This window comes from Coffea eugenioides, chromosome 5 (genome assembly GCF_003713205.1).
Source record: "Coffea eugenioides isolate CCC68of chromosome 5, Ceug_1.0, whole genome shotgun sequence".
NCBI lineage: Eukaryota > Viridiplantae > Streptophyta > Magnoliopsida > Gentianales > Rubiaceae > Coffea > Coffea eugenioides.
Genome location: NC_040039.1, coordinates 4695202 through 4710933, shown reverse-complemented (window position 1 = coordinate 4710933; position 15732 = coordinate 4695202). Strand labels below are relative to the sequence as shown.

General features: G+C 35.0%; 2 protein-coding genes across 2 annotated transcripts; both read left to right on the top strand.

Annotated features, from left to right (window-relative positions):
- Positions 1 to 6976: 6976 nt before the first annotated feature.
- On the top strand, positions 6977 to 9559 carry LOC113771043 (probable LRR receptor-like serine/threonine-protein kinase At3g47570). Its single transcript, XM_027315671.1, has 5 exons — positions 6977 to 7975; positions 8161 to 8232; positions 8836 to 8907; positions 8994 to 9135; positions 9178 to 9559. Exons 1-5 carry the CDS (start codon positions 7132 to 7134, stop codon positions 9557 to 9559), a joined length of 1512 nt encoding a protein of 503 aa, XP_027171472.1. The 5' UTR covers positions 6977 to 7131.
- A 34-nt stretch (positions 9560 to 9593) lies between these two features.
- Positions 9594 to 11932, top strand: LOC113771042 (receptor kinase-like protein Xa21). The gene is made up of 2 exons (XM_027315670.1): positions 9594 to 11016; positions 11103 to 11932. The coding sequence occupies exons 1-2, from the start codon at positions 9594 to 9596 to the stop codon at positions 11438 to 11440; spliced, it is 1761 nt and encodes a 586-aa protein (XP_027171471.1). The 3' UTR covers positions 11441 to 11932.
- Positions 11933 to 15732: the final 3800 nt, after the last annotated feature.

Genomic DNA, 15732 nt, shown 5'->3' with positions numbered 1-15732 from the left:
CTTGTAAATTTATCTTTTGTTGAACTAAAATATTGTATGGATTGGAAAAAAAATTTCTCGCATCAAAAGTGGCATTAAACTTCCTTATGTTATTAGTCATTGAAGTTTTATTGTAAAAATGGAATTTATTCATGGAATTTAACTATGCAATTCATTTGGATTAGGAAATAAAAATTTAAGTGTGACTTTGTAAGTTGAACAAGTCAATGCAAGAAACTGAATTACATGAAATAATTGTTTGAGAATTATTCTTGAGAATAATGTCAAATAATCTTATGCTGCTGCCCCAAGCAATTTTATTTTAGTTAGAGATGCCTATAGGCTTGATCTACTGAAGGATGGAAATTTGAGTTCGGGGCAGAGTTGGTAGATCCCATTAGTTATTTGCTTCCAATGTTGACTTTGTAACGCGCAGTTATAAAAATTCGTACCATTAGCATTGATCAAGCTATTACAAAGTTTTCAAAACTAATTTGAACAATTAATAGCAAATTATTTTCAAATTTATATATGGTGTTTGTAATTTATATTATTAACAGATCAAGAAATTATAATCTACATAATAGAAAATGTTCAGAGTAGGAAAGGTGATTGATTATAAACATAAGTAAACATATATAACTTTCCTACTTTATATAAGTATAAAAATTAAGGAAAACAAAAGTGGTGATTGATTGTTGTTAACAAAAATAGCAAATATTGTAAAATATAACCAAAATTAAACACATTAAGAGCATAAATTAAGTAACAAAGTGGGTGATTGATCGTTGTTAATAAAAATAGTACACCTAAAACATGGGAAAAGTTTAGAATTAGTTGTTGAATTAATCTTATATACACTATTACCATTAAATATAGAATTAATTTTCTATACACAGGCAGTGTATACACTTTCATCATTGGATACATGACACATAATTTGAATTTAAATTTGAAACTCAATTTTTGCTTATATGTCATGTATCCAACCGTGATAGTGTATACACAGTCAGTGTATATAAGATTTACTATTAAATATATGACATATGTGTAAAATTTAAATTTGAAATTCAAAATTTGTTTATGTGTCACCCATTCAACCGTGATAGTGTATACACTGACAATATATATAAAATTTACTCTTAGTTGTTATTAATAAAAATAAAACAATTTAAATCTAATCAAATAAATTAAGGCAGTGTGTATACATGGCAAAAACATAACATGTCCACTTGGCAAAACATGACAATAACCAACTCAACAACATACTATACCGGGCATTGAAAATAGTTTTATATTATATATACTAGGAGGTTATTGGCTGTGCTAAGCACAGCCTAGGCCCCTATAATCTGTTGTCATATCCAAACTTTTTACATGTTTGAAGAGGGTTGTTGACCTGCTGGGTTTGGTAGCATAGACGGCTGGAATTGGACTTGCTGAGGATAAATGCACCGAATTTGTGCTCAGTAGAGCCGTGTGGTAGAGAGAAAGGAGGAAAAGGGTTAAACGGCAATTTGGGAAAGAAACAGTGCAATGGCAAAAGAAGGAAAAGAAATAGAAGGCTTGAAGAGGGGTGTTAACCTGCTGGGTTTGGTAGCAAAATCTCCTCTTCTCCGTTTCTTCCACTCAGATAGCCGAATATGAACTTACAAAAGATGCTACTATTCTACCAATTTCTGAACAAAGCATTGTACTTTCTTTCGGTTAGAACCACAAAAACCCTCCACATGCACGTGATTGCACTTGCCCCAAGAATCAGCTTCTTTTAGGGATTGTACTTGGTTTGAATTTACCAGTGAAGTCTTCCTTTTTTCTGCTGCTACGCAGTGATTCAACGGCAATTTGAGAAAAAAACAGTGCAATGGCAAAAGAAGGAAGAGAAATAGAAGGCTTCGGACAAGAGAAGCTTTAGATTCAGACAATTTGCAAGAAACATTTTACCCTGCCATTCCTTAAAAAAACAAATGCATATATTTTTTGTCATTCAAAAATTATTGCATTCATTTGCTCAACAAAAAATTTTTTTGTCAAAATAAAAGACAAATGTTCACATATCAATAAATTAAAATAAAATTGATTCGAAAGTGTATATTCTATTAGTTGGCTATTTCATTTTTGCATTTATAACAAATTGGAACCAATTTCTTTTCTTTTCTTTTTTTATCATTTTCCCACTTTGAAGATATCTTTTTCTTTTCCTCCGAGTTCAAAAATAGCCAAGGTTTGATTAAGAAAGTTTAAATATTTTTTTAGCATGTAGATTAAAATAATAAAATTCTTGCTATCAAATTTGGATATTTCTTTTAATTTTTGAAAATGTGACAATTTTTCTATCATTTTTTGACGGCTTCTAAAATAGCAAAAGTTATATTAACAACGTAGCAAAAAAATAAAAAAATATAAACTTTCAAAAAGACGAATAGAATTCTATGATTTTTAATAAAGTCAAGTTAATCTGTGAAATATAAGTTTAAATGTTATTTCAAATCGTAATAAATATAAATTAAAATAATGATAATGATAATAATATTATAATTGGATTACATCTGTCCAAGACCTAGAGCTTGAAATCAATTTTAAATATTTCTTTTTGTTTTTGAAAATACGATGATCTGAAAAATACTCTCTCAAATTGACATCATAATAAATATAAATTGAAATAATGATAATAATAATAATAATTTGTAATTGAATTACATCTATCAAAAGCTTACAAATTGAAAAATTCAATAAAAATAATTGGACCTCATACTTGAATGCCAAGGCCAGACCAAATTTGGTCATTGTGCAATGCAGTCCAATCTATCTATCTACCGTTGCCTATAAAAAGAAAAGGAAAGAATGAAAGCTCAAAAATTCACCAAGGATGCCATGTGTCAATGAGACAGCATGCTACAGTAACAGTGCAATGGCAAAAGAAGGCAAAAGAAGGCAAAGAAATAGAAGGCTTCGGACAAGAGAAGCTTTAGATTTAGACAATTTACAAGAAAACATTTTACCTTGCCACTTGTCAGATAATTAAGAAGCCATGTGGCAAGAGGAAAGAAAAATACTAAACCTTGCTCTTTTCTTATATACAAGGTAGATATTCTTACGAACCATACATAGTTCCCCTGGGCCCCCACTTCACCAACGAATGGCCCGAAGAAGATTTCAAGAAAGAAAAACATTGTTGAGAATGCAACAAATGACATCAAACATCAAATAAGTAAACACCCACGCCTTGGAGCAAACACTGGCAACCTAAGAAGCTGGAGTATCTGAGCCATATCATGTGGTAGAACAAGGATTCCTTTTTGTTGGAAAAACAACATTAAAGTTCAATTGTATCATTTCTTGACCGAGTTAGAAACCTGTATCAGAACAAGAGGGAAGTTTTTTTGCTTGTGTGGATGCTATGCTCTGTGGGGAACTTACTGCAGTGTTGGATAAATTTCCACTAATGTCTATAAAATTTCGAAAAAATGTTAGTGTTGTCATCACTCGTTACATTGTTTGGATTGTTATTTTTTGAAATTTTTGTGAAAAAAATGTATCATAGTGATTTAATGTATATAAGATAAAAAGATGCTTGAAAAATGTGTTAACAAAAAACGTAGGAACTTTTTGAAAAAAAAAAAAAGACTTTCCAAACAAGGTGTCTTTTCATGGCTTGTTAGATTAGTGCGAGTTACAAAAAACTTAGCTCTTTACTATTTGTTCTATATAGTTAGCGAAGTGAACTTTTTGGCCCCCATGCGCAATGTGCACCACGGCCCCCATGCAAAGCAGCGCGGGCCGGACCTTTTCACTATTCACACATTAATTGGGATCGAAATTATGGTTTTATCATTGGAGAAGAGAAAATCTACAGTTGAAGAGACGGAAACTGTTGGTGATTCACACAAAGGTTGTGCACTAAAATAACGTGATATAAATTGGAATGTGTGATGACACATTTGCTCGTCGTTTTGCCGAAAAATGGCGAGTTGAAGTACGAAGAGATATTTTGCTACGATTCGAAAAAGGAGGCTGTTCAGCAGCACAGCTAGCAATGGGAGTGCAGGGCCAATGTTAGGAAGACGTGCGAGACTGTTCGTGCGCAGCAGGAAGCGCCCTTCTGCATAGACGGGCATTATGGATGAGACCTTCGACCCTGACAAAGGCGTGGCCTGTGATACGATGTGGCACGATTACATTAAGCTCCCGGAACTGGACATAGATATGGCAACAAGTGCAAAGTGACTTCTATCAACGTCGATGGAAGCGTGTTGATAGGCAGGAATCCTGCCTTAATGGATGATGGAACTGCAACCCAATGTGGTAGCACAATTGATGGCATATTAGGCCTTTTTATCGTGCTAGACTGTGAACCCAATGACCAGCGTAAACCCACGTTTCAAGATGTGTTCGGTGAGGTCATGGAAAATCACAGATCCAAAGTGGACCTGCACATTCACAATGATATGCTTACCTGATTCGCATGCTGATGCGAGAGAATATCGGTGTGAGGGACTTTAATCAGGGGAGTAGGATATCCGTAGATAGTTACATCACATTTTTTGGAAAGAATAAATTCCTGACTAAATTCAAGGATTATGGAACTTTAACAGATGGACGTTACAGTAATGTCAAGGAGAATGCACTGATGATATATATATTGTGGGAGAGTGTATTCGAGAATCCCGTTGCTGTAAATATTAACACCCCGATGATGTACTATCATTAGTAAAATTACGTTTGGATACTGACTGAACTTATTCATTTGTGCACCTTAATTCTCTAATTAAGTTGGAAAGCATCGATTATAATGTACAAAATGGTAATTAACCGACAACTAATTTATATCACGATAACTACCCCCAATTACATGGGCAAGCGCAGCAAAACATAAAGAAATACATCATCGGGCCACCATTCTGCCCAATGGACTAATTAAATTGGAGGTTTAACCCCGAATTTGAAGTTGGGCTGATCGTGGGCCTTGGTAGTTGACATGACTGTTGATATTAGTCGTGATCCAACTGCTCCACTGAAAAATTCTAGCCGACGTTGCTCTGGAGGCCTACCTACGATGCCGATAGACTTGGATCAGATCCACTGTCTAACTTGTAAATGAAGGTCATCATTTATATAATCATAATTGGTCTCTCAAGTCACAAAATTAATTGTGACTAGATAGATGGTGACTCTCATTTGCAAGTCACGAAATAAATTGTGATCCATAACTAAATGGCATTTTTATTATTTGTCACTTAAAATTGTATTTTTTTTTATGACAACCACTAGTTTCATGTCATAAGATTTGAAGTTTTTTTTTGACTTGCAACCATGTGACCAGTCATGAAAAGTAAATTTCTTGTAGTGACTAAGTTGTTTAGAATTAAATATGCAAGTTAGTAGCTTTGCAATTTGATGGAAGGGGAGTATCAGAGAACTCAGAACAAAAGGCCCTTTGCTTCAAAACTACAGGTCCCGAGGAACTGTTAAAGATTCCTTATGTTTTATAAGAGAGACTTTTAAGACTTGAAATTCTAAGATGTGACTCTACTGGGCCAAAGTGTTCCCGTTGATTTTGAGTCAAAATCCCAATGTGAATTCAACGACCGCATTTGCAAAGAATGTGAACTCAACTAGGCGTGCGAGTGTTGTAGTTTTAGCATTGACTTGCTTGACTTTTGGTCAATCACGTAGAGTTCAATTCCAAGTTGTACTAGTACCAGTGTTTTGAAAACCGGACCGGACCGGCCGGTTCGACCGGTTGAACCGCGAACCGGCCATGGCTCCGGTCCGGTTCAATGCTAAGTTTGACTTAGTCAAGAAACCGGTCAAAAACCGGTCGGATCGCGAAAACCGCCGAACCGGGCCGGTTCGACCGGTTGAACCGCGAACCGGCCATGGCTCCGGTCCGGTTCAATGCTAAGTTTGACTTAGTCAAGAAACCGGTCAAAAACCGGTCGGATCGCGAAAACCGCCGAACCGGATTTGAACCGGTTATTTCCGGTTTTTGAGTTTTCCACTTTTTTTTTTTTTTTAGTTTTGCAAAATGTAGTTATTAAGATTCGAACTCAAGACCTTTGTAATAGAAGACCAATGTAGTAACCATTGCACCATCACATCTTATTAGTTTTTTTTGATAACTTATTTATATAAAACAAATACTCATATTTCTTTTGTTCCATTTTTCTTACAAAATATCATCCTTTCATGGCTCTTTCTTTTTAATCTTCAACTCTTTCTCTCTCTCTCTCTATCATCTTTTCTTTTGCCACTCATTTTTTAATCAAACCTCTTTATTTTTAATTTATTGATGTTTTCTTCCATATTTTAATTTTGTTTTTGTCCATTAAATTTAAAAAAGTTAAAAAAGAATTATTTTTCTTTAATCCAATTTATTTAATACCACAACCACTCACTTTTATCTCATTTTTTGTTTCTTATCAAATTTGCATTTCTATTTTCAATTCTCTTGATTTTCTTCGAACTCCAAACTTCCTTTTTTAAATTGTAAATTTAAATTCCAAAATGTAAATTAAAATTTAAGTTCACAATGTCTAAATTCTTATAGACGTGGATTTAAGATTTTTTTGATAGATATAATTGAAATTGAGATGAAATTTATTTGTTTTAACTTATAATTTAAAAAATTTATTTTTAAAAATCCAGGTTATTCGAAAATAGTAAACTTTTCATCATATAAAGTATTAAATTATCCATTACATGTCTTATTTTGTGCATATATATATTTATATAAATTATTTTTTAAAAAATTCATTGAACCGGGGTTGAACCGGTCCGACCGGTTGAACCTCGACCCTTTCACTTCACCGGTTCAATTAACGGTCCGGTTTTTAAAACATTGACTAGTACTAGTAGTAGTCAGGTCATGATATATATATATATATATATATGTGTGTGTGAGGGCCGAAAGATATCAGTTAAATAGTACAAAATCCGTGGCCTCTTTGTTTGTATTTTGGCTTTTTATAAGTAGTAATCTCTGTCGTACTTTTCATTGTGTGTAGCCAGAATCTAGCTTGATCAATAGAAAAGTCCCTTTGCCTCTTTGATCATTTGCCTTGAATATTTTTCTGTGGGTTTGTGATTGATTATCAATTTGGGTCCATCAAAATAGTGGCACATCACTTGCCGTCTCTATTGCACTTCATCATGGAGAAAATTTTCTATCATTTCCTTCAGGGACTCTTCTTGCTGTATTTTGTTTCAGCTTCCTTAGCCATGACCACAACCAATATTACCACTGATCAAGATGCTCTTCTTGCGTTGAGAGCTCACATCACTTCACAGGGCCCTCATCAAATCCTGTTGAAAAACTGGTCTGTTTCTTCCCCTGTATGTCAGTGGGTAGGAGTCACTTGCGGCTCTCGTCACCGTCGAGTAATTGCCTTGGATCTTTCGAATATGAGTCTTAGTGGCATCATACCACCACAGCTGGGAAATATGTCATTTCTGGTTTCCCTTAACATGAGCAGAAATAATTTCCATGGAGAACTGCCGCATGAATTTGCTCGGTTACGCCGGTTGAGAGTGCTTGATTTAGATGTCAACAATCTCAGTGGAGGGTTTCCCGAGTGGTTTGGTTCCATTCATCAACTTCGACTGTTATCTCTGAATAATAACAGTTTCACTGGCCTCATCTCACCTTCCTTGGCTAACGTTTCTAAGCTACAAACGTTAAGTCTGTCATTCAATTATCTCCAGGGAAATATTCCAACAGAGATTTTCAAAATTTCCTCGCTGGAATTGATTTTCTTCCAGGGTAATAGCTTATCTGGTAGCGTTCCAGATGATATGTGTCGCCATCTTCGGAGACTCAAGTGGATTGACCTGTCACGGAACAAGTTAAATGGCCAAATACCATCAAGCATATATAACTGCTCACAACTTCAAGTGCTGAGCCTTTCTGTGAATCACTTCACTGGATTCATACCAAGAGAAATTGGCACTTTGAAGGCACTTGAGCGGCTGTATCTATACAGGAACAGTTTAGAAGGTAACATCCTATTTCTGCAAGAGCGAAATAATATGAGTTATTTTTCCCCCGAAAAAAAAAACGCTAGTTAAAGTAAGTGTCGTAATAGAAGTTTTAAGGAGCAAAACTCTTTATATTCCCTTCAAAATTTAGATGGCATATGTGAATCTTGTTAACATCTCTATATACTATACTTTTTTTTTCAGGTCAAATTCTAAAAGAGATGGGTAATTTAACTATGCTGAAAACATTTGCCATTGGTGCCAACAGCATAACAGGTAGACTAGGTGACGATTGTCAAAATTAAAGAAAAAAATATTATAATGGTGCAACTTTAGAAGCACTCAGAGATCTTCATATAGCTACAACTCTTTTGTGCTAATGATGGTAACACGATTTGGTAGGTGCAATACCCCATGAGATCAGCAAACTATGCAATTTGGGGTCAAATAACTTAACTGGTTTCATTCCAATGCAGATCTTTAATCTGTCACAGATTAGATTTTTCTCGCTTACAGAAAACCAACTTTCAGGCAATCTTCCGTCAAGGGTGGGTAATGGGCTGCCAAATGTAGAAGAGCTTTATCATAACGCCAACAATTTAGGTGGACCAATACCAGATTCAATCTCAAATTGTTCTAAACTCAAAATATTAGAACTTTCTGTTAACAATTTCACTGGTCCTATTCCCCATTACTTTCTGTTAAATATATATATATACACGCACACTAATAAAAAAACAGTAGTTTAAGTAACTGTCCTAATAAAAGTTTTAAGGAGCAAACTCTTTAAAGGAATGAACTCTTTATATTCCCTTCCAAATTTAGATGGAATATGTGAATCGTCCTTAACATCTCTATATATTATACTTTTTTTTTCAGGTGAAATTCCAAAAGAAATGGGTAATTTAACTGTGCTAAAAATACTTGGCGTTGGTGGCAACCACATAACAGGTAGACTAGGTGATGCTAATTTAGAACCATTCAAAAGTCTTCATATAGAATTTTGTTGTGCTAATGATGGTAACACAATTTGGTAGGTGCAATACCCCAAGAGATCAGCAAGCTATGCAATTTGGAAGAACTCTACTTGACGTTGAATAACATAACTGGTTTCATTCCGATGCAGGTATTTAATCTGTCACAGATAAGAACTCTCTCTTACAGGAAACCAACTTTCAGGCAATCTTCCGTCAAGGATGGATAATGGGCTCCCAAATGTAGAAGAGCTTTTCTCAACAGCAACAATTTAGGTGGACCAATACCAGATTCAATCTCAAATTGTTCTAAACTCAAAATATTAGAACTTTCTGTTAACAATTTTACTGGTCCCATTCCACATTACTTTGGGGATCTAAGACACCTAGAATTCCTAGATCTTTCAGGCAACAATTTAATGAGTGACTACTCTTCATCCAATACACAGTTGGGATGGATCAATTCCTTGGCAAATTGCAAACATTTGACAGTACTCGGAGTGGCTGACAATCCAATTACTGGTTTTCTTCCAAATTCTATTGGCAATCTTTCAACTTTGCTTGAACAGCTTTATGCATACAAATGCAACATACGAGGCAGCATTCCAGATGGGCAGCATTCCGGATGAAATTGGCAACTTGAGTAGCCTGACCACTTTAAGTATGTACAGTAATCAGTTAAGTGGGATGCTGCCAATTACCATGAAAAATTTGGAAAAGCTGCAAGGGATAGATCTTCAAGATAACAAGTTGAGCAAAACCTCGCTTGATTATCTATGTGTTTTGCAGAACTTGGCTGTACTATATCTGGGAGGAAATCAAATTTCGGGATCTCTTCCAGAGTGCATAGGAAATGTTACTTCTTTGAGATATCTTTACCTAGGTTCCAACCTGTTAAACTCTAGTCTGCCTACCACTATATGGAACCTAAAAGATTTGTTAGAGCTTGACCTCTCTTCAAACTCACTCAGTGGAACTTTACCTCCCGAGATTAGGAACTTAAAGGCAGCAATTTTGATTGATTTGTCAATCAATGAGATCTCAAGTAGTATTCCTAGCTCCATCGGAGATTTGGTGAACTTGCAGAACCTTTCTTTGGCATACAACAGATTGCAAGGATCAATTCCGGAATCAATTGTCACGACTCTGAGCTTGGAATGGTTGGATCTTTCACACAATTATCTCACAGGTGTGATTCCAATGTCATTGTCGAACCTTCGGTATCTTGTACACTTCAATGTGTCTTACAACAATTTAAGTGGCGAAATACCGTCCAGGGGCCCTTTTACAAACTTTACTGGAGAATCCTTCATTTCAAATGAAGCACTCTGTGGAGCACCTAGGTTCCACGTTCCCACATGCCCAGGTATTTCAGGTGGCCGATTGAGGACCAAAAAGCTGCGTAGAACTATATCTGTTGCACTTGGAGCATTTATATCAGTTGCGGTTGCCATATTCCTGGGATTCATTTATCTAAGACGCGCAAAGAAAGAACAAGTTGCCAGTGCAGGAGTTCTATCGTCAGTTGCAACACAGGAAAGAATCTCATATTATAAACTTTTACAAGCAACTGACGGGTATGATGAGAGCAATCTGTTGGGCACAGGAAGTTTTGGATCAGTTTATAAAGGCACCCTTGATGATGGGAGGATTGTTGCTGTTAAAGTGTTTAAACTGCAACAAGAAGGAGCATTCAATAGTTTCGATGCAGAATGTGAAGTATTGCGTAGCCTTCGTCATCGAAATCTGACGAAAGTCATTAGCAGCTGCTCAAACGAAGACTTTAAAGCATTAGTGCTTGAGTTTATGTCCAATGGAAGTCTTGAGAAATGGTTGTATTCCCATAACTATTTTCTCGAAATCAAGCAGAGATTAGACATATTGATTGATGTGGCATGTGCACTGCAATATCTCCACTACGGTCTTTCAACACCAGTGGTTCATTGTGATGTGAAGCCCAGTAATGTCCTACTTGATCAAGATATGGTTGCCCATGTGACTGATTTTGGTGTTGCAAAGTTGCTGGGGCATGAGGACAGCTTTACATACACCAAAACATTAGCCACACTTGGCTATCTTGCTCCAGGTAATGCTTCTTCTAGTATAGCTACTCTGGTTTTTTGCCTTGTAGTTATTCTTACTGTTTTCATTTTTTTTTTTTTTTGCTTGTAGAGTATGGACTGGAAGGACAAGTATCAACAAAATGCGATGTTTACAGTTTTGGAATCATGATTATGGAAGTCTTTACAAGAAAAAGTCCCAATGACAAAATGTTTGGCGAAAATTTGAGCCTGAAGAGTTGGGTGAGTGATTCTATGCCAGATGGACTGGTTCGTGTTGTAGATGCCAATCTTCTGAAGCCCAATCATGAAAAGTTGGACTGCATTTCATCAATCATGAAAGTGGCTTTGAATTGCACAAAGGAATCTTCAAGGGAGAGAAGCAATGTGCATGAAGTTCTTGCAGATTTGAAGAAGATAAAAATTCAGCTACTGCCATGTTCAAATTAAAAGGAGGTCCATGTGCTTCAAAAATTACTAGTTCCAACTAGTCCAAGCTCTAGTCATATTGCATATAAAGCCACTTTCAGCATGTCCTCGTATGAGCAACTTCCAGCATGGGGTTGGTCCTCTTGTGTTACAAATATCATACTTCAATTTGATAAGGCGACTATAATGAATGTAGTCAGTTTTTTTGGACTTCCAACAACAAACTACGGAAGGCTCATTGGAACGATTTGTAAACTCTGAAACCCAACTTTGTCTACAAGATGACCAGAGACAAGTGCCATGATGAAATAATTGTGACAAAAACAATCATTTCTTGATAGGACCAAGTGCACATAAAGTTTTAAGACAGTGACGATTAGCCTCATAAATCATTAGTGTCATGCAAAGTTTTCTTAAAAAAAAAAAAATAGTTCCATGCTGTCATAATATTACGAGGGTTGTAGAATTCTAGTTGATTGGAGGTGAATTCATGGACGTATTTAATTGATACTATTAGCCAAAGCAACCTGTAATTTCCTTTATTTTAATCTTCCTTGTTCTTTTCATATTTATTTTTTGGGACCGACTTCATGTATAATCTGATTTTCGAGGAGAAACAGCAAACAAGAAACTACCGTCAGAATATCTACTTCTTTAAATTAATCTTTTATACACTGTGAGTGTAAAAAAAACAATCCTTAACTTATTGTTGTTAAATAAAATATCTTCTTCGACTAACTCTAGTATGTAAAGCAAAGTAAAAGTATATGCAAAATGATGACCAGACCCCTATTCATTAGTAAAGTACGTATGCCACTTCAATACATGATCTCATAATATAATCATAACTTGCCAAACTCTGAGCATATTAATTTGTAGGGTTTCCACATTGTAAAGCGGTGCATAAATTTATGCCCTCTAAATTATTTTTCATTCTTTTTTCCCAGCTTAAAAAAAATGCAGCGATCTTCAAACTTTTGTCATGGTCAAAACTCCAGCTGCGTAATTGGATTTATTAGCTAGACTTGAATTTCCATTCATTTCGCTCAAATGCTTGCAGTCCAAATTCCTCTATACTAGGGTATATAAGTAAATATGGCCCAGATAAAAATTTCCCCAGGATGTGATATGTAGGGATGGCAATGGGGGCGGGTGCCCGCGGGCAACCGCCCGGCGGGGGGCTCTCGGGGCGGGGGGGAATTTTTTCCCCCCGTTTAGAAACGGGGCGGGGGGCGGGGGAGTATACCCCCGCCCCATCCCCCGCCCCGCCACCCGCAAAAAAAAATTATATATATATATAATTATATATAATATGTAATTTAATTAGTTATAAGCTTATGATAATGATATTATTAGTTAGATGTATTATATAATGTTTATTAGTGTATGTAATAAAATTGATAGTATCAAGTATACAAATAATTAGACATGTCTACTAATAGAATTTATTAATTAGTTATACTAAATTTACTAATACATTTATACTAAATTTCTAATTACACTTAATAGAATAACACTTTTTTCTCAAAAAAAAAAGCACAAACACAATAATGAATTAGTGATTGTATTTGTACCAAAAGTGAAAACTTAACTATTTTAGTTGTATTTATTTCATCATGTTGGATTATATTCAAATAACTTTTGTTTGATTGTTTTTATGAGTTTCAATTGTAAAATTAAAATAAATAATAACTTGATGATGTGTTTGTCGCGCCCCATTTTTCGCGATGGAAAAATATAATTATAAAAATAGGTATTTACAAAATATGTAATTTTATTTTAAAATAAATGAAAAGGACCTAGAATGGGACTTAAAAAGAATGCGACAATTTGGGTCCAAAATTTAGTCTAAAAGGGTTTTTAAGAAAAAATAGGACTCGCCACTTGGTATGGAGTTTTGGTGTACCAAGTCACCCAAAAAATATTTTTTGACAAAAATAAAATAAATCAAAACACTTTTTGACAACTCCAGGTCTTTGAAAACAAGAGAAAATAGGTTCGGGAGTCACGGTTGAAGAAAGGGAAGGCAAAGGTTTAATTGACTCAAACCTAAGGCACCCTTTCAACCTAGTCTAAGCTAGTTGCGAGGTTTAGTCAAAATTTTCCTAATCTAACCCTTAATTTTATCATATTTGGATGTTTCCTACATGGATGCAAATCTAAATTTATAAAAACATCGAAAGGGACAAAATGTTCATTCAAGGGTTTGATTGAACCAATCGCATTAATTGCGAAGGCCAAAATAACTCCTTGAAGGTGTCACGAATATGCAAATGATGAATTTAAAGTAAAGAAAAGAAATTAGATTATATACATATATATAAGTGATCAAAGAAAAAGGGAATGCAACATAAAGGGTACGGGAGGCAAAACTCGTGACATAATTTTCTTATACATGGATTAATAGGGTATTTAAACTAAAAAGTTATAATCACCCATTTCCCATGTTTGAAAAATAATTATCCTAACATGAACAAGCAAATGAACTAGCTTAAATGAGATGCAATTCTAAATGGCATGATTAGCACCTATAGCGGGTAAGGGATAATATAATAGGGAATATCATACAAATGAGAAAAGATCCTAAAAATAAAAACATGCATGGAAATGTAGTGAATAGCACACAAAGATGAATCTAGCGCAAGACAACCTAAATGGTCTAGCGTTGGACTAGCCCATTTCTAAAAATCCTTACTAGCGTTGGACTAGCAAGTAAGCGTAGGGAGAAGCCACAACTAGCGTTGGACTAGTGTGGTGACGTCATGCATTAACAATTCATAGTGAAGCAAATAAAGCATAAATTAAAACAAATAAACACATAAGAGCACGTAACACATAACACGTAAGCATAATATCTAGATGCCAAAATCCTAAGAAAAGCGGATAAAACACATAACACATAAACCACATAAACACGCAACCTATCTATTACATCGGGGAGCGCCTAACTACAATCTAGGAGGGAAAAATATAATAAAACAAATCTAATTATCCTATCTATTACATTTTTGAGGTATTTAAATACCTCTCGAATCATTATAAAAACTAACTAACATATATAAGAAAATTTGAATGAATATTTAAATCAAATAAATAAAGCATATAAAAATATATAAACACATAGGAACACATAGGAGCACATAAGAGCACGTAATTGACATTGAAATAATAAAATAGGAGTACCTCCCGTTTGAAGTGGTGACTAAATGGAGTCAAATTGTCCTAATTATACTCACAATGAACAAAAGGATCATGGCACCAATTTAATTGAAAAAGAAAATAATAATACAAGCACTAAATTCACACTAATATGTCAGACGTAAAGAAATTTAAGCAAATCTAAAAATTACAAGTTAAGTATATTCAAAAGTAGCATAATTAGCTATTAAAGAAAAGAAACAATCATAATAAAGAGAGTCAAAATTCATCAGGGACTGAATTGCAAAAATTGAAAAAACTTTTGGGGACAAAAATTATATTTTTCAAAGTTTAGGGGTAAAAATTAAATAAAAGATAAAATTCAGGGACCAAAGTGCAATTACTATAAGGACCTACATGAAAGAAATTAAAATGTTCTGGGCCGTAGTAAAATTACTCCAAAGATCAGGGGCCAAAGTGCAAATCGTAATCAGATCTTCTTAAGAAAACAGGCCACTGGGCCATTATTTATTTCTTTGGGCCGAAAACTACCTAAGCCCAGCCGAAAGTCTAAGCCAAAACACACATGGGCTCCAAGCTCCTAGCCCAACCGAAACCCAAAAGAAAACATAAACCAAAGCCCAGCCCCAAAACCTAACAAAACTAGCTCTTGGCCCAACCGAAAAATAAACATTAGCCCAATCCCTTTTTTCTTTTCTTTTCTTTTTCTTCTTCTTCTACCCTTCCGGTTCTTCTTTTCCTTGCCTGGCCGGCTGAAGCTCCTCGCCACCGCCAACCATGGCTGACATGGCGGCTGCCGGCGCCGCCACCGCTGGTCGCCGGCCATTTTTCCGATCACAAAATTTCACCAAAATACACCCCCTCACTCGATTTTTCGCGTAGGTTTCATTTCCGGAATTAGTTTTTACAAAAGAAGAAAGAAAAGTGGCCAAATGGCCAAAAAACAGCTGCATTTTTTATTATTTTTAGACCTTTAAACCTTCACCAAAAATTCATAAAAATATATTACAATACTCCTTATAATCTTTACATTACAAATATAATCTTAGCTAACAAGAAAACAACAACAAAAGACTACATTAAGACAAAACAGTTTCTAAAATTCATTTTTTTTTTGTTTTGGCATTTCATCAAACATTTAGCATGCATGCACA